At 43.0% G+C, this 23,160-nt stretch overlaps 1 protein-coding gene across 1 annotated transcript; it reads left to right on the forward strand.

Moving 5' to 3' along the window:
• Positions 1-9,911: 9,911 nt before the first annotated feature.
• On the forward strand, positions 9,912-15,931 carry klhl38b (kelch-like family member 38b). The gene is made up of 4 exons (XM_063198091.1): positions 9,912-10,106; positions 11,005-12,385; positions 13,181-13,286; positions 13,494-15,931. The coding sequence occupies exons 1-4, from the start codon at positions 10,090-10,092 to the stop codon at positions 13,778-13,780; spliced, it is 1,791 nt and encodes a 596-aa protein (XP_063054161.1). The 5' UTR covers positions 9,912-10,089; the 3' UTR covers positions 13,781-15,931.
• The last annotated feature ends 7,229 nt before the right edge of the window (positions 15,932-23,160 follow it).

Below are 23,160 nucleotides of genomic sequence, written 5' to 3' on the forward strand. Positions count from 1 at the left end.
AACCACCACAACTACCACTCCAACCACCATTACCACCACTCCAATCACCACAACTACCTCTATTTCTCCTGCCATCACTCCATGCACAATGACCACTAACACTACCGAGCCACCCACCGAGGACCCTGATAAGGAAGGCGGGTAAGTCACAGCTCCAAGTTCTAATTTTTCATTTTGAAACGCATAGTAATTTGAGCATTTGTTTTGTTAAAAGACACTTCAAAATTAAATGTAATCATTCAAAACACATAGGATGTACACAATTATTGCCACTTAAATGTATTTTGATAACAGTAATGAATTGTGTAATTTTTCATTTTTGTAAATTGCTTATTACATAGCTGGACATACAGTGTGTTTTCTTTTCCCAACGCAATGCAATGTTTTGATTGACTATGATGCCTAACCAGTGTTAATTTCTTGACGAAATATTTTCGTCATAATTAACGTTAACGATTTTCCCCTGACGACAATAAAATGATGACGGAAAAAACAGCATGCGTTTGTACGAAAAATATAACGATATTGATTTATATTTTCGTCAACAACAACAAAATGTGACTACAATACCAACGGAGACGAAAACCAATAGGAAGCATTTTTGTTAATATGTCACTGAAATATTGAAAAAGAATTGCCTGCTATTTCGCAAGTCGCAAGTATTATAGCCCATTTATCCATGACGAAGAAGTTTATGCAGTCATGAAATAGTGGTGGTGCTGTCGCACAGTAGCAAACATCTTTCTCTAATGATGTATTTTTGCTGAACTTCTCCACTCCCTGTCGCTTTAATGAACAGCTACCCGACGGTCGTTGTCTGATCTTTTTTCAATGTTCGCTAATGTTTGTAATTTAAGGATCTATGCGTAGGCACAAGCCTTCCGATAAGAATCACTTTAGTGTCGATCGCAAAGGATTTGGAAGTTCAGAGTTTTGCGACTTGTTTCAGTCAAGGACACTGAAATAGGAAGTGAACGGCCCTTCCACGCTTTCACATGCATGCTTATTGCAATAACGACTTGCGAATGCATGCAACCATGCACACAACCATGTCAACGAGAGCGCCTAGGCCTATGCCATCACAACTTTGCATCACGCAAATAATATGCAACAGCTTGCAAAACACGCACGAGAGAGAGGGAGAGAGAGAGAGAGAGAGAGAGAGAGAGAGAGAGAGAGAGAGGGAGAGAGAGAGCGAGACGTCTTCCAACAGGTGCCATTGTAACGCTTGCATACAGTAACCTAGCTGTACCCCGCGACGCTCTTGATTACTGGTACCCAAAAGTAGCCTATTTTTTCATAACGTGCAGTCCCGTTTTCCCCCGAAGTCGTTCTAAAATATTGACAGAGATTTAGTGTTGCGGCCATGATTGGGCGCACTGGCTTATAAGACGCTCTGGCAGTTTTTGACAATATTTTATGATTTCAATATGTCATTTTAATCATTGATTTCCCCAAATGGTGTTTTAGTTTGACAATTTTATAGAGAAGTGTAGACAAGAGGAAATTAATGTAATATTTTAGTTGACTAAAATTATTTTAGATTTCGTCGACTAAAATTGTATGAATTTTAGTCGACTAAAACAAAAATGATTTAGATGACTAAATTGTGACTAAAACTAAAATTACATTTTCGTCAAGAAACTAAAACAAAATAAAAAATTCCTGTCAAAATTAACACTGTGCCTAACCCATTTGCCACCTTCTTTGCAGCAGAAAGAAAAATGTCCCATCCGGGGTAGTAAGCAAAACATCCCTAAATCTAACTAGTCAGCATCTATGTATTTAATTTGTTTTACTTTTGTCAGTACCAACTAACCAACCAAGAAAACAAACACCAAAAACTGTGCCTATACCAAAAGATTTCCTAACCCTAACCAGTGTGTATAGATGTGTTGTTTTGCTTCGTTGTTTTCAACGATAGCATTTTTTAGCATGACCAAAACTAAATGTTAAGCGGTTGAACGGCACTAATGAGTGCACTGCCCTGCACATTTGATGTTACAGCGATTCTATGGCTGGAATTACGTTCACCATTTCAGCGCTTAGCTTACGTAGGCTATTTGAGCAGTGAAAGGCCGCCAGATGGTGGATTTGTAAAAAAGACTTGTTGTTTTGCTTCGTTGTTTTCAACGATAGCATTTTTTAGCATGACCAAAACTAAACGGTCATTGTTGCCACCACCCTTTTTAACCATAAAACCCATAATGATTCCTAATTCCAACCTGTCAGGACAAAAAATGTTTTATTTACTGTAGGCATTGTAGTTTTGTGAACAGCGTGAACTGTGAACTGCAGAGGCTAATGCTGTCTGTGCGTCGGGATGGGACCAGGGCCGGATTAACATTGCCTGGGGCCCCTAGGCTACAGGTTGTTGTGGGGCCCCCTTAAAGGCTAATTTTACAGGAAAATTACATAGACAATGTCGTAATTATGAGCTAGGAATTGAGGGCAACTTGTCTACCAACTGGACGGAACACAATAGATACATTTTTCAATTTTGCATTGGGTCAAAATTCTGTATTTTTTCACTTCTGGCCAATCAGGGGCCCCCTGGCAGATGGGGGCCCCTAGGCTGCAGCCATATCTAGCCTGTGCGTTAATCCGACCCTGGGTGGGACAAGAAGGCTCCCGCACACTGTTCACATGAGCAGCATTTTACTTGCGACGTTTCTTCAAGCAATTCAATCTGTGTGCGGGTGGGGTGGCAGCAAATGGGTTATGCATTCAATCAAAACGTGTCAGGCGCTATGTCATGGCAGAACTGTGTTGGGGGGGAAAAAAGGACGCAGACATACCAATATATTTCCGAGACTCTTATGTAATTGTAAGCCACATTCATGGCAGATCTGTTCATATTGAAATATTTTCTATTTAGACATTTATGTACTGTATGCCCATATTGTTTGTAATAATAATATTAATATTGTTAATAAGAATAGTAATGACTAACAGAGTAATTCATGGTTTGTTTGTTCCAGCTGTGACAGCATTTTGTGCTTCTCTACCAAGATGGCATGTTCCCCTCTCATGCTGCTCTTCACCTTGCTCCTGTTGTTGAGTCACTGATGCCCAGGACAGGCTATGTATCCACATTTTGGTCTAGGCCAATGAAGAGAAGTATATGTGATGGCACTGTATATAAAGTTAATGCAATGAGCTACCACACCTTTTGCAAGGTGTTACAGATAGGGCTACTGTTCCACAATCTTACTCTGGAAACATTCTGAATTATTTTAAATGAGGCAGAGAATGAGAATGAAAGTAAATAAGCAACAAAAAGTAAAGAGTGAGAACCTCTGTTATAAACTTGTCACCGAAATGGTAATGAACAAGTCTTAATCTGTTATTCTTGCATTGTCATGGCTGTGTTGTTATAATGTAGTTGAGTGTTTTCATAAGAGTAAATAGGCCTGTCGGCGGGCCAATCTGCAGTGATCTTCATTGTAATCCTGTGTGATGAACCTGCGATGTCAACACTTGGATTCAACTTCCAGATGATATTTAAACATGACCTATACTTGATTGTTTTAAATTTAGACTTAAGACAAAGCTGTTCTTGAAAGCTGTCTTTTAATGATTTAACTTTTAATTTTAAATTAATTACTGTATTTTTACATGTGTCCTGTTTTATTATTAAACTATTACACTTTAATTCTTATTTATATGCTTGCCTAGATAAGGGATGTCAAACTCTAAATGTGACCTCATTGGGCTTTTGCACAATTACATGTCTGCAATGATACAAGTTTGTGTTGACAACAAACTTGTGTCTCCCAAAATGCATTCCAATTACTACCCATCAATGCAGTGGAAATGCGAAAATATACACAAAGCCTTAGCATATCAATGAATAGAAACAGTAATTGAGACAACAGTTTCACAAAAATGGGGGTAAGCTCTGTGTGTGTCTGACATGAGGTGATGGCAGAGGTTAAAAAAGTCTTACCTGTGATCTACTTTACTGCGGTGCAAATGCCATTTTTAGAACTACCAGCATAAGGAATGATCATGTTGGTGCAGTTTCACTTGCTGATTGCTGGCCCAGATTTGACTTGATCGTCCGTCCTCTTCTTGACAAATGTCACTGCTCTTGTCTTTGTCCAGTTCGCTGGTGCTTTTGTGACAAGCTTTAGGCTATTTTTTGCTGGTTGCCATGGCAGTGGGGAGGGTGTCCTACCTCACATTTAAGGTCATTTTTTCATCTTTTTATTTTTTACATTTTGCTGGTGATTATCCCAGTTTTTAATTTTGGCCTCCAATTGAAGTTTGACACCCCATGTCTAGGTGTTGTGTCTTTTGAAAGAATAATAAGGATTAATGTGCATTAAACAAAACAGTTATTGACCTCCAGTGTGTGCCTCTGTTGTCTGTAGTCTATCAGAGGCTAAGGGAAAATGTCACAACAAACTTTCCAATAAACAAGTTTATTTGGGGTGTTCACAGCCTTTTTCTGTATATCATTTTCTACAAAGTGACAACGAAAGTGTACTCTTCAGGAACTTGGTAAATATTATTAGTCACTTGAAGAACCTAATCATACGACACATTGATATCTTCACTTCTAGGATGCATTCAGATGGGAAGGCAGTGGCTCGATGACTCCCCTCCTACATAAACAGGTCTCTGATCAGATAGGCCCCTATGCAGGGTGCAATTTGTCGGAAAACCAGAAGGGGGGATATGTTTCAGATTGTACGCAATATCAATGGAATTACATTGAACTGTGATAAAATCATGTAGAAAAATTGGCGATGTCAAGACCAGAAGGGGGGACAATCCTCCCCATCCCCCCCCTACAAATCACACCCTGCCCCTATGTGAATTTAGCTGATGAGGCGGTCGTTACGCGGTTGACGGCACTAACGAGTGCACTGCCCTGCGCATTTGATGTTACAGCGATTCTATGGCTGGAGTTACGTTCATCATTTTAGCGCTTAGCTTACGTAGGCTATTTGAGCAGTGAAAGGCCACCAGATGGTGGATTTGTAAAATAGGCTATAAATAGATCTAGCGAACACATATTTAGATACTACAATATTGATTTATCCCTTCGATTCTCATTATCTAAGAGTACATAAGTGTCAGAATAAAGAGCATTATAAAGTATTAGCTTAGGTGGTAGCCATGTTTGTTTTCAGCTTCCTGTTTGAGAGGGAGGTGGCGCACAGCATTTTGGGTATAAGGCAGCACCAAGTCAGCATCTGATGTTGCCCTCAACATATCCCCATTATGCCAACAAATGCAGTGAACTGCCAAGGGAGGAAATAAAGCAATTTTTGTTTCGAATCACACTTGATGACTCAATGTCCAGTTAGCTCGCTGGAAGGACAGCTACCTTTCCCGATTCGAACGCAGCCCTAGTTCCCCATTCCCCCCTGCCCCTCTCCCTTCGTGGGAGAGGACTAGCAGTGAAGATACCAATGCGTCAAAGTCGAAGTACTCCAAATGTGTTGCTACGCCTTTCATTACAGTGCCATTTCTTTATCATTCTTCTTTATCTTTGTGACACAGCACACAGTGCTCACTGCACATAATAAAATGTATGCCTCACCATGCAAGGGGGCAACCCCAAAAGGCGCCCCAAGGGAGCAGTGCAGTGGGTCGGTACTACGCTCAGGGTATCTCAGTCATGAAGGAGGATAGGGTAAAGCACTGGTTAATTACTCCCCCCACCAAATGCCAGGTTGGGAGTCGGACCGGCAACCTTTGGGCTACAAGTCTGACATCCTGCCCAACCGTTCACTCTTGACTGGACTCAAGAGCAGTGGAGATGCATTCTCTGGAGTGAGGTATAACACCTTTCCATCTGGGAATCTTGAGTTTGAAGGTTGCCAGTAAAACAGTAAGTTCATACTGAATTGTGATGAGTGTGAAATTTGATGGAGGAGGAATTGTGGTGTGGGGTTGTTTTTCTGGAGGTGAGCTTGAGCCCTTCCAGTGAAAGGAACTTTTAATTCTTCAGGATACCAAAACAGGTCCATTGGACAATTCCATGCTCCCACCTTGTGGAACAGTTTGGAGCGACCCCCTCTTCCAACATGACTGTGCACCAGTGCACAAAGCAAGGTCCATAAAGACATGGATGACAGAGTTTGGTATGGATGAATTCAACTGGCCTGCACAAGGCTAGACATTAAGTTTTTGCTCACTGGTTTTCCAGAGTCATTAACCATTCAGACTTTCTACTAGCCAAAGTTAAGTGATAAAACAAAACAATCAGTGCTGTGGGCATAGTGTGTTAAATGAATCAATATCAGACAAATAGAATCTCAGCACTTATCTGAACACTGACCCATTTGTTTGATTCATAAGTGATACAGCGGCTGGGGGCGGAATATGAGACAATTTTGGGATGGAACAAAGAAGTAGAGCGCTTTTCCTCATGCATCTCAATGGGAGACTTGAAACAATTTATCAATTGTAATAGAGATGCACAGGATCCAAGATCCGGTTCCGGATCCGGCAGGATAATAGGGTTTTTCACAGGATACGGATCCAGCAGGATCTTAAAGGGACACTGTGTGAGATTTTTAGTTGTTTATTTTTCAAATTCTAAGTACTCATTATGACTGGAAAAATTGCACTTTTCATACATGAAAAGGGGGATCTTCTCCATGGTCCCCCATTTTGAATTTCCAAAAATATCAATTTTTAGCTGCAAAAATGACTGTACTTGGACCATACTAGAAAATATTTGTTTAATACTTAGTAAACTTTCATGTAAAGATCAAATTTGGCAATAGGCAGCCCAATTTCAATAAGCAGCATAGTTGCAGTACCTTTTTTGACCATTTCCTGCACAGTGTCCCTTTAAGTAGTGGATCCGGTATCCGGCAGTTACCTAAAAATCAGGATCTGGGGCATCTATACTTTTTACGTAGCCTAGGCTTTTCGGTCAGTCTTTCACAACCCCAATCGCTGCATGGAGAGAAAGCCGTTTGGAAGCGGCCGTTAAAGGCAGTGTGGCAGTAAGCCAATGAGTCTTAAAAATAGTTTGCGCCAATGTAATAAAAAGGGCCCACATGTGCGAGTAGGCTATGTGTTTCAACCCTTTCGTAGGATCCGGTTCCGGATCCGGCAGGATCTTAAGCAGTGGATCCGGTATCCGGCAGGATCCTAAAAATCAGGATCCAGTGCATCTCTAATGTAATGTTTGAAATTCCTCCCTTCTGAGTCGGCTCTGTTTCGTTCAAATGGTAGTGTCCCGTCCCTTTCAAACAACAGAAATGTTTTTTTTTGGCCTGGCCCTTTATTTTAGAGAGCTATTAAATAGTTTAAATGACCAAGGAGCATTGTTAGTTAACTGTTGATTGACAGTTAGAATTATTTTAGAATTCTTTTGATAGACAGTCAAACGCAACAAGCGGGCAGTGTTGGCCTATCAGCGCTTGTTCTCAGCATTGCTAAGTGCACTTCTGAACATTTGTGAGGAAGTATTCTCGCAGATCAATTGCAGACGCTTCAAAACCATTGAATGGAACACAGTAGAAGCCAGCTGTCCATACATATACTATATTTGTCAGTGAATCTGAAGGATCTGCCTTGAACTTAAAAATAGCACAAGTGGCATAAACAGAATATAGGTTACTGAGATATGTCACACCCAGGAATTAGTTACCTGTTAAAGTGGCGAGTGAGAGTGAAGTAGTCATTGCCAGGTTTTACCTACATTTTTGGCCTGTTGGCCGGTGCCAATGTCAAGCCCTGCTGCACAGACTCCTAACCTGAATCCAACAGAACACCTTTAGGACTGAGGACCGGGACTGAGAGCCAGACCTGCTCAAACCAACATCAGTGTGTGACCTGACCTCACCAATGCTCTTTTGGAAGGCTGGTCAAAAATTCCTCTACTCCTCAACCTTGTGGACCGCCTTGCTGGATGCAACAGGTGGCCTGATATCATATTAAACCCTATGTACTAGGGGTCGACCGATACAGGTTTTTTAATGGCCGTTGCCATACCAATTTTTTTTTCATCACCCTTGGCCGATACCCAATATCCGATTCCCGATATTTGGGGCCGATATGGGTTAAAAAAAGGTTAAAAAATGACAAATATTCCAGGTGTCAAGTTAAAGATAAACATTCCTTTAACATTATCAAATTGTGGTAGAACTTGTAACATTTAAACACCCACTCTAACAATCAAGTAATACAAAAATAAAGTGTCTTGGTGCTTTAAAAAAAACCCTGAATGACATAAAATAATAAATATTGCGTATCGGCCAAACCGATACCGATACACTTAAAAAATGCAAATATCGGCCCGATATCGGCCCATTCAAGGTCATTTTGTGCTATATGTTTACTGCAATGTGCAATAATCTGAATTATGTCTTCATGAATGTGTGTATCTGTGTATTTTTGTAAGCTGTCAGACACCTTAATTTCCCTCGGGATTAATAAAAGTACTCTACTCTACTACTAGTGGTCTAAATAATATCGAAATGTATCGATATATCACAATATATTCTGATGATTGAATCGAATCGCATCGTATCGTGGGGCATTCGTAAGTATGCAAAATAATCGAATCGTATCGCATCGAATAATAAGATATCGATATTGAATCGTATCATCATGGGGGCTGTGATTTACTCCCCTATCTACTACACACACACACACACACACACACACACACACACACACACACACACACACAAACACACACAGGGTCGCTGACAGCTTTGGCCAGGCCTTGGAGAAAATCATCTGAAAGGCCCCCATACTGTGTAATGGAGACCGAATTCTGGGTCCATCCTCACACCGGGCATTCACAATAACCTTCCACACAAATAGTTAACTAATAGTTAACTAATAGTTAACTAATGGTTTACTGTACATTTGTAGTTACATACTAAACACTTACAAAGTCATTAAAATACATGTATTAATAATTTATCATCACTAATCATTTATAGAACATAATCATTTATAGAACATAATAAGTTACTTAAAATATTATTTAAAATATTTTAATTATTAATTTATTACAATATTAACAATAACTTCAGCATAATAAGACACTTATAAACTATTAACACATTATTTTACTTAATATATTACTTACTATAAAATGTACAGTAAGCCATTAGTTAACTATTTGTTAACTATTTATAGCGGAAGGTTATTGTGAAGTGCTACCGACAACAGAGCTGATACTTAGTTATCAGATTCCTGACACCCCCCCCCCCCCCAAAAAAATCAGGAGTATATACATAACATCACGTGTTTCATCATCCATGACCTCCCCTCTCAACATAATATAACACCCCCACCCACACACACACACACACACACAAACACAGACATACCTACACCCAGAAATGATGCACACACACACACACACACACACACACACACACACACACACACACACACACACACACACACACACACACACACACACACACACGCACACACGAGTGCCAGCCATAAAGTCACCGTTCTTAACTCAGCCCTAGCATGAACTATGCAGACAGAACTAAGTCCCCAGGCAGGTCGGGAAGAGAGTGAGAGGGGCAGGGAGTCATGTGCGCCTCCGCAGCTCTTCCTTGGATACAGGGCTGGACAGACCGTCTGGCATAGCGGGCGTTTCCCGGTGGGCCTCGCACCCTTGTGGGCCCCTATTTTCAGATTATTATTTTTTTAAATAAAAAATTCAAGGGTGCGGGGCCCAACGGTGAGTCAGTTCTGCTGCGCTAATTATGGGGTGGGAGGTGTGGGGGTTGCTTTAATCCAAAAGTGCCCAGGCCCTATACCCAATACCCCCCCACCCCCCCCAGTCCAGCCCTGCTTGGATAGGAAGGCAGCTATTCCTGGAGCTGGAATGTAGTGGCCTCGTGGAGGGCGAAGGGCCCTGCCACAACAACAACAACACCATCAGACACACTTCTCCCTCCCTGTAAACAGCCAAGCTGACGAAACTGCATCAGTTTGCTATGGAGGTTTAGAGTCAGACAGACTGAAAATGCTTGTGCATGAGAGAGAAACATAGATAATGATCTTTTGTTTTCCATACTTCCATAATTTTGGATCAAGTTTGACGTATCACTAAGAAGACAAGAGAACAACATTTGAAGCGACATGTGCCCTGGAAAAAGGTAAGGCTTCATTGTAGTGCTGCAAAAATATAAACTAGCAAAAAAGTATTTTAATCTTGAAATTGAGGGTCATTGAGGGAGAAAACAACCTAGAAATGGTCCGAATGTGCAGGACTGAAAATTTAACTTAAACAGAGTATGAATCTGCTAATGTAAAGATACCGGTAGTTAAAATATTGAATGGAGAAAGACGGAGGCCTACTTGGTCAATCATACAGTATATAATACAATTGATTTTTATAACACTTTATAATAGGCCTACAAAAAGGACTGCAATCCTGTTATCCGTTTGAATTGCAACGTGTAGAATTATTGTAAGACCCTCTCAAAATGCATCGAGTCAGTACACGTATTACGGGTATACTGTATGTTAGTAATCTGCCCTGATGCCTTTTTTTTGCTGGTTCCATCTGTATGTGGTCTAAGAACTGATTAATATAGCAATCTTCCACCTAACCTGGTCAGGATTAAATTCACCATGCTGTCTCCAAACTCTGTCTGCAATAACAACACAGAAGGCTCTTGAAAACCAAATTATCTTTTAAAAATAGACAAGCAAATGGTGTGTTTCTGTTACGTGATTCTTCCATTGTTCAGAATGTGCCCAGAGGAAGGTCATTGAGAACCGAAAAACATGTCAATTAAAATCTTTAAAAAGGCTGTAAGTTCGAGGACTCTGGTTTGATATTGGGTCTGAGGTCATTTCCCAATCATCCCCAACTTCTCTATCCCACTCGTTTCCTGTCACAGTCTGTAACTGTTCTGTTTGAATACAGTCTGAAAGCCCCCACCCCTCCCCCCCCACACACACACACACAAAAACAACCAACAACTTTTATATTAATCTTAAAAAAAGGGCTACAAGTGTGCAAGTTTTTTTTTGCTTTTACATTTCCAGAATGGACCCACAGCCATTGGCGGATGTGCTCCACTTCAACGACAAGGAGCTGGTCTCTGGTGGTCTGCTGTCACAGCTGGATCTCCTCAGGAGGGAAGGGCTTCTCACCGACGTGGTGCTGTGTGCCGAGGGCACGGAGCTGCCCTGCCATCGCGCCGTCCTGGCGTCCAGCAGCCTCTACTTCCACGCCATGTTCTGCAGCAGCTTCCAGGAGAGCTGCCGGCCGCGGGTGGTGCTCGGGGGCGTCTCGGCTGAGGCGCTGGCCGCCCTGGTGGCCTACGTCTACACGGGGGTCGTCGGCATCACGCCCGAGCTGGTGCTACCGCTGATGCAGGCGGCGTCCATGCTGCAGTACGGCCGGCTGTTCGAGGCCTGCTCGGCGTTCCTGCAGACGCAGCTGGCCGCCGACAACTGCCTGGGCATGATGCGGCTGGCTGAGTCGCTGAGCTGCGGCAGCCTGCGGCGCCAGGCCTGCCAGGTGGCAGCCCGCTGCTTCCCCGCCCTGCGCGCCTCCGACGACTTCTCCGCGCTGTCCCCGTCCGAGCTGGCAGACGTCCTGGGCGACGACCGGCTGTGCGCCGGCGAGGAGCAGGCGTTCGAGGCCATGCTGGCCTGGATCCAGCACGACCTGACCGGTCGCCGCAGCGCCCTCCAGGAGCTCTTCCGGAGGCTGCGTTTCCGCCACGTCCACCCCACCTACCTCTTCCAGTTTGTGGCCAGCGAGCCACTGGTGCGGGCCTCTCCGGCCTGCGCGGAGCTCATTGAGACGGCGCGCCGCCTGCTCTTCTCCATGGACGCCATGGCGACGCCATGCCCGGGCAGCGAGATCGAAGAGGCGTGGGTCGCCCCGCGCAGAGAGGCCTGCCACGAAGCCTTGGTGCTGGTGGGCGGCCGCAAGGACAGCCGGCAGACGTCACGTGAAGCGCTGCTGTACGACCCGTCCAGCGAGCAGTGGCGGCGGCTGGCCAAGGTCCCCGTGCGCCTGTACGGGGCCTCCTGCGCTTGCGTGCAGGGCCTGCTATACGTACTGGGGGGGGTAGCGGTGTCCGCTGCCGGCCAACACGCCACCGGCGCCCCGACAGACACCGTCTACGCCCTGTCCCTCACGACCAACCAGTGGCGGGCGGGGGAGCCCATGCTGGCGCCGCGCTATGCCCACCAGAGCGTCTCCTCCCTGCACTTCCTCTTCGTCCTGGGCGGGGTGGCGGCCGACAGGCAGCTCTCCGGCGCCGTGGAGAGGTTCAACACCATGTTCAGCCAGTGGGAGGCCATGGCGCCCATGCCCTGCCCCGTGCTGCACCCTGCTATGGCTGCCCACGGCCAGAGGATATACGTCTTCGGAGGGGAGGACAGCAAGCAGGATCCGGTCCGCATGATACAGGTACATGGCTGGATTGGCCATAGGGCATACAAGGCATTCGCCCGGTGGACGGTTGTGGATTTTTACATGGCCCACCTCCCCTCGACTGGGTCTGTCCTCACGCTACTACACAGGCGTCTCCAAGTCATTCAGATTTAAATAAAGCATTTTGGATGTTGCAGTATAAAATAGCTGCTATTAGATAGATCATATGCGTCATTGCCCCTCTCAATGCCGGGGGGACTGGTCTTCGCTTAAAAATGCCCGGCCCAGTTTTTATTTTATCCCAGGCTAGTCCTGTGTGTACACAGGTACCACTTGAGGCAGTTTATGTTTATATCATGCAGAGTGTCCCAAAAATGTGTATACACATTTAAAAGTAATTGTACTGTAGATGTTTGTTAAAATTCATGAAATGTTTCAAAGTGTATTTGAATTTAGGGACATCTCTTTGTTTTGTCACTGCCTATTCTCAAATTGATGTCTAAAGTCCACGCAGTGATACCTGAATGCAGCCTTTGTAAGAGAATACTCAAAAATTGCAAGAGAATCACTTATCCAGTCTCTCTGGTGTTACTGGTGCGATAAAACAATGAAAATGATGGCTGTACATTCTACGATGGGTACATTCTATAATCAGGTCACTGCTAATGGGTACCAGTTTATGTAACAAAGCAAGGCAAACATGGCAGACAATATGACCTCATACGAGAGACAAATGTGTAACCTGTGTGTGTGCGTGCGTGTCTGTGTGTGGGTGTGTGTGCGTGTGCATGTGCATGTGCGTGTGTGTGTGTTTGTTTTGGTAACGTATAGGTGTACCACATGGTGAGGAATTTATGGTGTAAAATCGACACAAGGATGGTGAAAAACGTGTGTGCCCCTGCTGCAGTTATTGACAACAAGATCTATATTGTTGGAGGTAAGCTTTCTTGCTATTCCTTTTGATCGCTTCAATCAATGTAATATAATGAATAATACAATACCGTACTTAAACATTTTATAATTTTCCTTAACACATCTACTGCACGTATGACTATATAATAACCTATGAGTCAGATATGTACACGTAATGGTAGCGAAAACGAATCATAATAACCTAAAACTTTCTTTCAATGGCGTTTGGCAGGCTACACTCGAAGAACAATTGCTTACGACACCAAAGACAACAAGTTTGTGAAATGCGCAAGCTTGAAGGACAGGCGAATGCACCACTCGGCCACGGTGATAGACAACAAGCTCTACGTGACCGGGGGGCGCTTCATCAACAGCCAAGACACCATAGAGGACTCAGATGCCTTCGATTGCTACGACCCCTCATCAGACCAATGGAGCTCCAAGGGCAAGCTTCCACATAGACTGTTTGGACACTGCTCCGTTCCTCTGGTCTGCATCTCAAGCCAGTTTCTTACATGATGTGTTAATGTTGGGGACAGAATATGTAGGGGAAAAGCGTTTTTTTTATTTTATTTTATTATTATTATTTTTCGATAATTTATGTGGTCTATAGCATACATGATAGAGCTCCAAGGGCAAGCTTCCACATAAATGGTAAATGGACTGCATTTATATAGCGCTTATCCACTCCTTCGAGCACTCAAAGCGCTTTACATTGTTTGCCTCACATTCACCCATTCACACTCACAATCACACACCGGTGGCCGTGGCTGCCACACAGGGTACCACCCTGCCACCAGGAGCAACTTGTATCCATTAGTATCTTGCTCAAGGACACAACAATGGAGTCAGGCCGAGCGGGGCTTGAACCTGCAACCTTTGGGTTGCCGAACGGCTCCTCTACCAACTGAGCTACCACCTAACACATAGAGTGTTCGGACACCGCTCCATTCCTCTGCTCTGCATCTCAAGCCAGTTTCTTACATGATGTGTTAATGTTGGGGAAGAAGGTGTAGGGAAATGTGTGTGTGTGTGTGTGTGTGTGTGTGTGTGTGTGTGTGTGTGTGTGTGTGTGTGTGTGTGTGTGTGTGTGTGTGTGTGTGTGTGTGTGTGTGTGTGTGTGTGTGGTTTTTTTTCTTTCATTATAATGCGATAATCTGTGTAGTGTATAGTGTGCATACTGCTCAGTTCCTTTGATTTTTTTTGTCTGAAACTAATTTCTTACTTAACGTGTGTGATGTTGGAGCAGAAGATGTAAGGGAAAAGATGTTTTTTATTCTCATTATTATTATTATTATTATTATTTTGTCACATCTGTGTAGTGTGGTGTCTCAGTGGTGATGCTTCACATGTTCAAACCAAGTGTGTTATATAAATATACATGTAGACTTTGCATATAGACTTTGAGGGGCTAGAGAATTGGACAATGATGTCACTAAACTCTACCGGGAAACATTTTGTCTTTGAAAGGTCAGGTAAATTAGGGGTTAGAAAGAATTCTTGAAAGAATTTGCAGCCACACTGGCTTCTCTGGTTTTTCTGGATTTGCCTCCTGTAGGCCTACATTCCTCTTAAGCAACACCTCTTAGTGGTGCTATGAACGTTGAATAATACGTTCAAAACGTTCAAAATAGGAATTCACATTCCTGACTAGTGGCGTCAACAATAATCGATTCGGCGATGCAATGCAATGCGGGGCATGGACAATCCAATTCAATGCGGCAAGTTCCAGAATCGATGCAGCAATTGTTTTAAGTTTCAATTACTTCCGTGGATATTTCAGGAGCAAATAAATGTTAAATTAAATAAATGCACTTCAAAGCATTGAAAACTGCAAGACTGATACAGAAAACAGCAAATAAATTGTTGCTCAGTATCTGACTACTTGTCATGACTGATGAAACATTTGCTTTGCTTTCAGTAGAAATGTCATGCATTGCAATGCATTGTAGAATTGAATCAAATCGAATAGAATCGACTAGAATCGAATCAAAACGAATCGAATTGAATCAAATTGCTACCTCCCGAATCTTAATCGAATCGAATCGTGAGGACAGCCAATGCACACCACTATTCCTGACCCACCAGCCAGGTTGATGGGGAGAGTGAATAACCGGCGCTCTCCCCCATGACTGAGGTATCCTGAGCATGGTACTGTCCCGCCGTGCTGCTTTCTTGGTGCACGAGTTTGGCTGCCTTACAAGGGTGACACATAAATGCAATTTTGTTTTGTGTGCTGTGGAGTCCCGTGTCAGAGACAATGGTTGTGCAGTGTGTCATTCTTCAAAGCAATGGGTCATTCACATTCAAGGAAATAATCCCAAAGATTAAGTATGACATCAGGAAAGCACACATCAAACACATTTGCATGATATGGAGGCTCCCTTTCTTATCATTTCTTTCCCAGTAGGCTACATGATTTTACATAAAATTGAATTGCTCGAAGAAGGTCATTAGACCGAAACGTAGCAAGTAAAACTCTGCAAATGAGAACGGTGTGCGGGAGCTTTTGTTTGTCTCAACGTTGGTGACCCAGTGGTTCCACTCCTACACACCTGGCCTAAGGAGGTGTGCAAGAATTCCAAAAATAGTGCATACCATTTACACAGCACTTATTGTACAGTGTAAAGTACAACATTTTTTTATCATTGTTGTTGGTATTATTATTATTATTATTATTATTATTATTATTTTTTTTTTTATTATTATTATTATTATCATTATTATTATTATAGCAGGGCCACTAATGTTAACTCTACAAGTGGTAACTCTTGTAGTAAAGACCTGTGGATTTGTTTTGTCTTCTTCAAGTTTGTCAAGTCTCTTCTATTATGAAATATACAACCCACTCAGAGTTAACTCAGAGTAAATAAACCACCTTTTTGGAACATGCCACTGCTTCAACAGCTGTTGTTTCTTTTCAAGTGTTTTGTAAATAAATAGACTTGACAATAATAATTACTTGTGTTTTCACTGTTGGAAGAATACTATTGTATGAATTCTAAAACTATTGGGCTTCCTCTCAATAAAAGATGAATTCCAAAGATTCTGCTTGAGACAGAGCAGAGGGGGTAGGGAGAGATGCCTGTGAGCCTAAGCCAAACAGAGAATTGAGCAATGGAACAATGGCGGAGCCTGGTGGCGTTATTGTGGAGGCAACCATCCAAAAGCGGACAACGTAACAGTGGCTGTCACTAAAAACATATACTGTAACACAGTAAAACTGGATCTGTTTGGTGCTGCATGCGTGAGTGAGAGTTTCACATTTCACCATGTCAGATGCACATGTGCCAGAGAGAGGGGTCATGAAAAGGCTATGTTGCCCATCACGCATCACAAACACTCAATTTGGAATGGGTTTTAATCCTTGCAATGGGCTCTTCTGAACGGGAGTGACATCTACTTTACGTCTACATTACATTTACTTAGCTGTACTACTCACTGATTCCATGTGCTTGGTTTTGATACTATATTTTTAATAATTAATTAATTATAAAATAACTTGATGGTAATCCATACACTGAATTTTTATTTATTGAAAAAAATAGCATTGTAGTGATAATATTTATATAATTCAACTATGGAATGAACAAATTACTTCACAATACTCCTACCACTCATGAATAACTGGATTACATTTACTCAAACACACATATCCTGTTGGTAAGTCATGTCTCTGCATATTCTAAATCAGTGGTTCTCAAAGTGTGGTCCAGGGAGCTCTGGTGGTCCACAAGGGGAGCTCTACAAATGTTGTCAGAGTCTCCAAGACACTAACATGAACTATATTTGTAACATTACTAGAAATATGAACATGGGCATATCTTAACTTTCACTACACTAACTGTAACATATAAATAAATGATCTGCATCTGAATACGCAACATTTAATACTTGCAAGAGTGAGCAAACCCATCAATTCAGTTGACAGGTGGTGCATTAAAATATAAACTTTGGGACAAAATGGTCCATGGTCTTAAGAAAGTGTGAGGAACACGGTTCTAAAGTGAAGTTCTTAGAAAAGTAAACAGCGGCAAGCAGCGCCGCTGACAGCTTCGGCCGGGCCCAGGACAAAGTCACCTGAAAGGGCCCCCCACCCAATACATACAATGTAATGAGAACACAATTCTGGGCCCTCTCCTTCACTGGGCCCAGGACAACTGTCCCCTTTGTCCCTCTCTGCCAGCGTCCCTGGCGGCTAGCATCACTCCGGTTGTTGTGGTATGGTATAGGGGGGTGTCGGATGACCTTCGAGGAAACCAGAGAGGGCAAAAGCAGCCTCACATGTCTTGACAGAGACATTCAGACAGTCACGCTTGACTGAGGTGTTACAACATGCCTGGTCAGGAGCTGGCAGTGACAAACAGGGTAGCCAACGGGGAGGGGGGTTGACAAACGGGTCATTTTTCCCAGGCCCAGGGAGAGGTAATGGGAATTGGGTCCTCATTTCATTGTATGTATTGGGAGGCGTTGGGTGGCTTTCAAATGTGTTTGCCCTGGGGCTGGCATAAGCTGTCAGTGAGTGACAAACACAGACACTCTCATCTCGTCACATTCCCAGCTATTAGTCAATAGGCCAAGAAGAGTACTGTATGTATATTGCAATATAGAGACATTTGCTTGAAAGTTGAGCAACGCAGACAGAAGCACAGACCTTAACACTTAGAATAAATCTTAGCATGTGCTTTCGTAAAGGAAAACTAAAAAATATATACATCTTAATGTCTGAAATTATTCTGTTGAAACCAAGTGTTTATGAATGGCCTTCAGGAATGTGTGCACTTTCATTAATAATAATAATAATAATAATATTAATAATAATAATAATAATAATTAAAGCTGCGAGCAGCCTTGGCGGGCCCTCGCACCTACGGCCCAGGGGTCGTGGCATATCGCCCTGCTGTAATACACCACCTGTGAATAATGTATCAAGCATAACAATGAGGTCGGTGAAGGTGTCATTGTAGTAGCACTGCTGTTGCTTCCTTCACTCGCAAAGTCCACACAATTGATAGGGATGGGACCTATTTAGCACACAACCTGATCAATGTTTAGCTCTCTGGAAGTACACACTCATTTTGTCTGTTGGTTTACACTCTCTCATGTGATGCGGTGTGCACTTCCACACACAAAGACACCCCCCTCCCCCTTACACACACACAGACATACACACCTGCTGACACACAAACACAAACACAAACACACACACACACACACACACACACACACACACACACACACACACACACACACACACACACACACTCACACACACACACACAGCACACACACACACACACACACACACACACACACACACACACACACAGAGTCATCTGAAGTAACTTAAGCTCCAAATGTTGCTGAAATGTTGATTGCAGGGGGTTCTATTGAGTCTGACATTTTTGGATTTGTAAATGCGCCATACTGAACAACCATGCCATGTAAGTTTTACAAGCAGAAATTGGGACCTGAAAGTTCTTGTGGGAATTGCCAAAATTGTGTGACAATTTCCAAAAGATTCTTACTATGGGTTGCTGAGATATGACTTCACTTCCTGTTTTGGGGGTGTTAGGAGGATTTTGATAGGCTGTCACGGCCAAACCATAAAAGATGTAATTAAAACCCTTGCACAAATCTCTTCAGAGTGCTCCTGAAATCATATGGTATCAAGTTTTGTGAAAATCAGACCAAATTTGAAGGATAAGGAGCACATTATCGATTTTCACCAAATTCCAAAATGGCGGACATTCTGAAAATGCGGGTATGATGTCATGGGGTTCGTTGGATTTGTCTTGGCCCCAAGGATTTCAACGCTACCACCAGATTTAAAATTGAGCATGCGGTTCAAAAGTTACAGGCAAAATGTAGCTAAAACTTTGGCCTGCTGTTGGGTGGTTCCTTTGAACTTTGAACTGCTGGTGGCGCTAGAGTGTTTGAGCTAGCTACCTGATATTTCTTGTGGGGGGTCATGGGATGGTCAAGGATTCTTTTTACAATTTACAGACTGTTCTGACCATGGGTTCCCAAGATATGACGTCACTTCCTGTATGGCGACTTAATCCCAAAATGGCGGACATTCTATAATGGCGGATATGATTTCATAGGGTTCGTTGGATTCGTATTGGCCCAAGGATTTCAACGCTACCACCGGATTTAAAATTGAGCATGCGGTTCAAAAGTTACAGGCAGAAATGTAGCTAAAATTTTCACCAGCTGGTGGCGCTAGAGAGTTTAAGCTAGCGACCCGATTTTTTTTTTGTGGTGGGTCATGGTATTGACTGAAATGTCTATGACAATTTACAGAACATTGTGACGATGGGTTCTCAAGATATGACTTTACTTCCTGTTTGGCGAGTTTTAGGCGACTTTGAGGTCGTTTTTGATTGCCTGTCACGGCTAAACGATAAAAGATATCCAATATTCCTTGAGACCCCATGTGTACCTTAGTCCAGAGATACTTTATACCAAGTTTCGGGCGAATTGGTCAAAAATTGCGGGAAAAATAGCGTTTTTATTGATTTTCTTAAAATTCAAAATGGCGGGAAAACTATCCTGGCGGAAAATGACGTCATTGTGTGCGTTGGATTCGTCTCGGCCCAAGGATTCCAGGGATACCAAGTTTTTGAAAATTGGCCCAGCGGTTCAAAAGTTACAAGCAGAAATGTCCCTGAAATTTTGGCCTGCTGGTGGCGCTAGAGGGTTGGGGATGAGGACCCTTAATTCTGGTTCTGAGTAGCGGTTGCCATGTCCGACCACCGTGCCAAAGGGCGTCTCACCAAGTGCTTCTCAGACAAAATGGACGGCCCGAACAAGGAGCAAAAAGAAGAAAAATAATAATAATTAAAGCTGCGAGCAGCCTTGGCGGGCCCTCGCACCTACGGCCCAGGGGGCATGGCACATCGCCCTGCCCTAATACACCCCTACCTGTGAAAAACGGATGAAGTGTAACAATTTTCTGACAGGTATGAGGAAGGAGAAGGCGTCATTGTCTTAGCACTGCTATCTTGTCCTCTTCCCCTCTCTGTATCCCCTTTGCATTGCCATTTCAATCATATAGACACATGCAAAATGTTTTAATTTCCACATTTATAGCAATTCATTCGCCTAAAACATGGTGGCACGGCACCTGGTAGCCACTGCAATCATATATATGCCAGCTTCGGACAGGTCTCTGCAGGGGGTTCTATTGAGTCTGACACTTTTGGAATTGTAAATGCACCATACTGAATAACCATGCCATGTAAGTTTTACAAGCAGAAATGGGGACCTGGAAGTTCTTGTGGGAAGTTATGGGACAATGAGAATGTGTGTGACAATTCACAAAAGATTCTTACTATGGTTTGCTGAGATATGACTTCACTTCCTGTTTGGGGGTGTTAGGAAGATTTTGATTGGCTGTCACGGCCAAACCATAAAAGATCTATTAAAACCCTTTTACAAATCTCTTCAGAGTGCTCCTGAAATCATATGTATCAAGTTTTGTGAAAATCAGACAAAATTTGAAGGATTAGGAGCACGTTATCGATTTTCATTCTGAAAATGCGGGTATGATGTCATAGGGTTTGTTGGATTCGTCTTGGCCCAAGGATTTCAACGCTACCACCAGATTTAAAATTGAGCATGCGGTTCAAAAGTTACAGGCAGAAATGTAGATAAAGCTTTGGTCTGCTGTTGGGTGGTGACTTTGAACTTTGAACTGCTGGTGGCGCTAGAGTGTTTAGCGACCTGATATTTCTTGTGGGGGGGCATGGGATCGTCAAGGATGTCTGTGTCAATTTACAGATGGTTCTGACCATGGGTTCCCAAGATATGACGTCACTTCCTGTATGGCGACTTAATCCAAAATGGCGGACATTCTATAATGGTGGATATGATGTCATAGGGTTCGATGGATTCGTCTTGGCCCAAGGATTTCAACGGTACCACTAGATTTAAAATTGAGCGTGCGGTTCAAAAGTTACAGGCAGAAATGTAGCTAAATCTTTGACCAGCTGGTGGCGCTAGAGAGTTTGAGCTAGCGACTTTTTGTGGTGGGTCATGGTATAGATCGACATGTCTGTGACAATTTTCAGAAGATTGTGACAATGGGTTCCCAAGATATGACTTCACTTCCTGTTTGGCAAGTTTTAGGCGACTTTGAGGCTATTTTTGATTGGCTGTCACGGCTAAACGATAAAAGATATCCAATATTCCTTGAGACCCCATGTGTAGCTCAGTCCAGAGATACTATGTACTAAGTGTCGGCCGAATTGGTCAAAGATTGCGGAAAAAATAGCATTTTTATTGTTTTTCACAAAATTCAAAATGGCGGGAAAATTATCCTGACGTCATGGGGTGCGTTGGATTCGTCTCGGCCCAAGGATTCCAGGGATACCAAGGTTTTGAAAATTGGCCCAGCGGTTCAAAAGTTACAAGCAGAAGTGTCCCTGAGTTCAAAAGTTTCAGGCAGAAATGTATTTAAAATTTTAACCTGCTGGTGGCGCTGGAGAGTTTGAGCTAGCGACCTGTATTTTTTTTTGGTGGGTCATGGTATGGACGGAAATGTCTGTGACAATTTACAGAACATTGTGACCATGGGTTCCCAAGATATAGCATCACTTCCTGTTTGGCGACCTTTAGGCCGTTTTTGATTGGCTGTCACAGCCGAACGAACACATTACCGCAAAATCCATTCGATAAGTTTTGTTAGGCTCATTTCAGAGATGCTATATACCGACTTTCAGAAAGATTGATCAAAAATTGAGGGAGAAATAGCATTTTTACTGATTTTCGATGCGCTGCTTGGCCCCTAAATATCTCACTTCCTGTTGGGTGTGGCCATGGCAACCCATTGACTTTTTTGTTTGTCTTAGTGAGATACACACCCCCAAAAAATTTGGAGTCTGTAACTTGTACTTATATCGGCACTAGCTTTGACCTGCTGGTGGCGCTAGAGGGCTTAAACTGGAGACCTGATATTTCTTGTGGAGGGTCATGGTATAGACAAGAAGGTCTGTGGCAATTTGCAGGAGATTATGTCCATGGGTTTTCAAGATATAGCATAATTTCCTGTTTGGCAACTTTAAGTCCGTTTTTGATTGGCTGTAACGGCCAAACAAAAACATAATCGCAAAATCCACTCGATAACTTTTGTGAGGCTCAGGCAATAGATGCTCTATACCGACTTTCAGAAAGATTGATCAAAAATTGAGGGAGGAATAGCATTTTTACTGATTTTCGATGTGCTGCTTGGCCCCTAATTATCTCACTTCCTGTTGGGTGTGGCCATGGCAGCCTGTTGACTTTTTTGTTTGTCTTAGTGAGATACACACACCCCAAAAATTTGGAGTCTGTAGCTTGTACTTTATACCACCCCCGCCCCATAGGCCTACGCATTAGGGGGCGCTATTCTGTGCCCGGACCCAATCCGGACCCGAGCTTCTGGTTCTGAGTAGCGGTTGCCATGTCCGACCACCATGCCAAAGGGCGTACCACCAAATTCTTCTCAGACAAAATGGGCGACCCAAACAACGAGCAAGAAGCGAAATAATAATAATAATCCGAGCAAGAACAATAGGGCCTCGCACCCTCCGGTGCTCGGGCCCTAATAATAATTTAACGGAGAACAATAGGGCCTTGCACCTTCGGTGCTCGGGCCCTAATAATAATAATAATAATTGATGCCACATATATTTAGATCCTGCCTTGTATGTCACAACACTTTAAACCATAGACATAGTACACTTAACTTCAATTAAATTCACGTAGAAATACTTATGACATACTAATACAATATCATGTTAAAAACAGGCCGCAGCTGATTGGGCACATGTGTGTGTGGGTTCATGACTTACCTGGAACTGGCTTAAAATTCCCGTGCCATGGCACGTTCTGTGCCAAAGGTTGCTCAGTGCACG

The sequence above is a fragment of the Engraulis encrasicolus genome, chromosome 5, assembly GCF_034702125.1.
Source record: "Engraulis encrasicolus isolate BLACKSEA-1 chromosome 5, IST_EnEncr_1.0, whole genome shotgun sequence".
Taxonomy (NCBI): domain Eukaryota; kingdom Metazoa; phylum Chordata; class Actinopteri; order Clupeiformes; family Engraulidae; genus Engraulis; species Engraulis encrasicolus.

Excerpts from the sequence above, each read along its gene's own strand:
- klhl38b (XM_063198091.1), top strand. Across the intron at positions 12,386-13,180 it reads ATCCGGTCCGCATGATACAG|GTGTACCACATGGTGAGGAA; the intron begins GTACATGGCTGG and ends GGTAACGTATAG. Across the intron at positions 13,287-13,493 it reads CAAGATCTATATTGTTGGAG|GCTACACTCGAAGAACAATT; the intron begins GTAAGCTTTCTT and ends GGCGTTTGGCAG.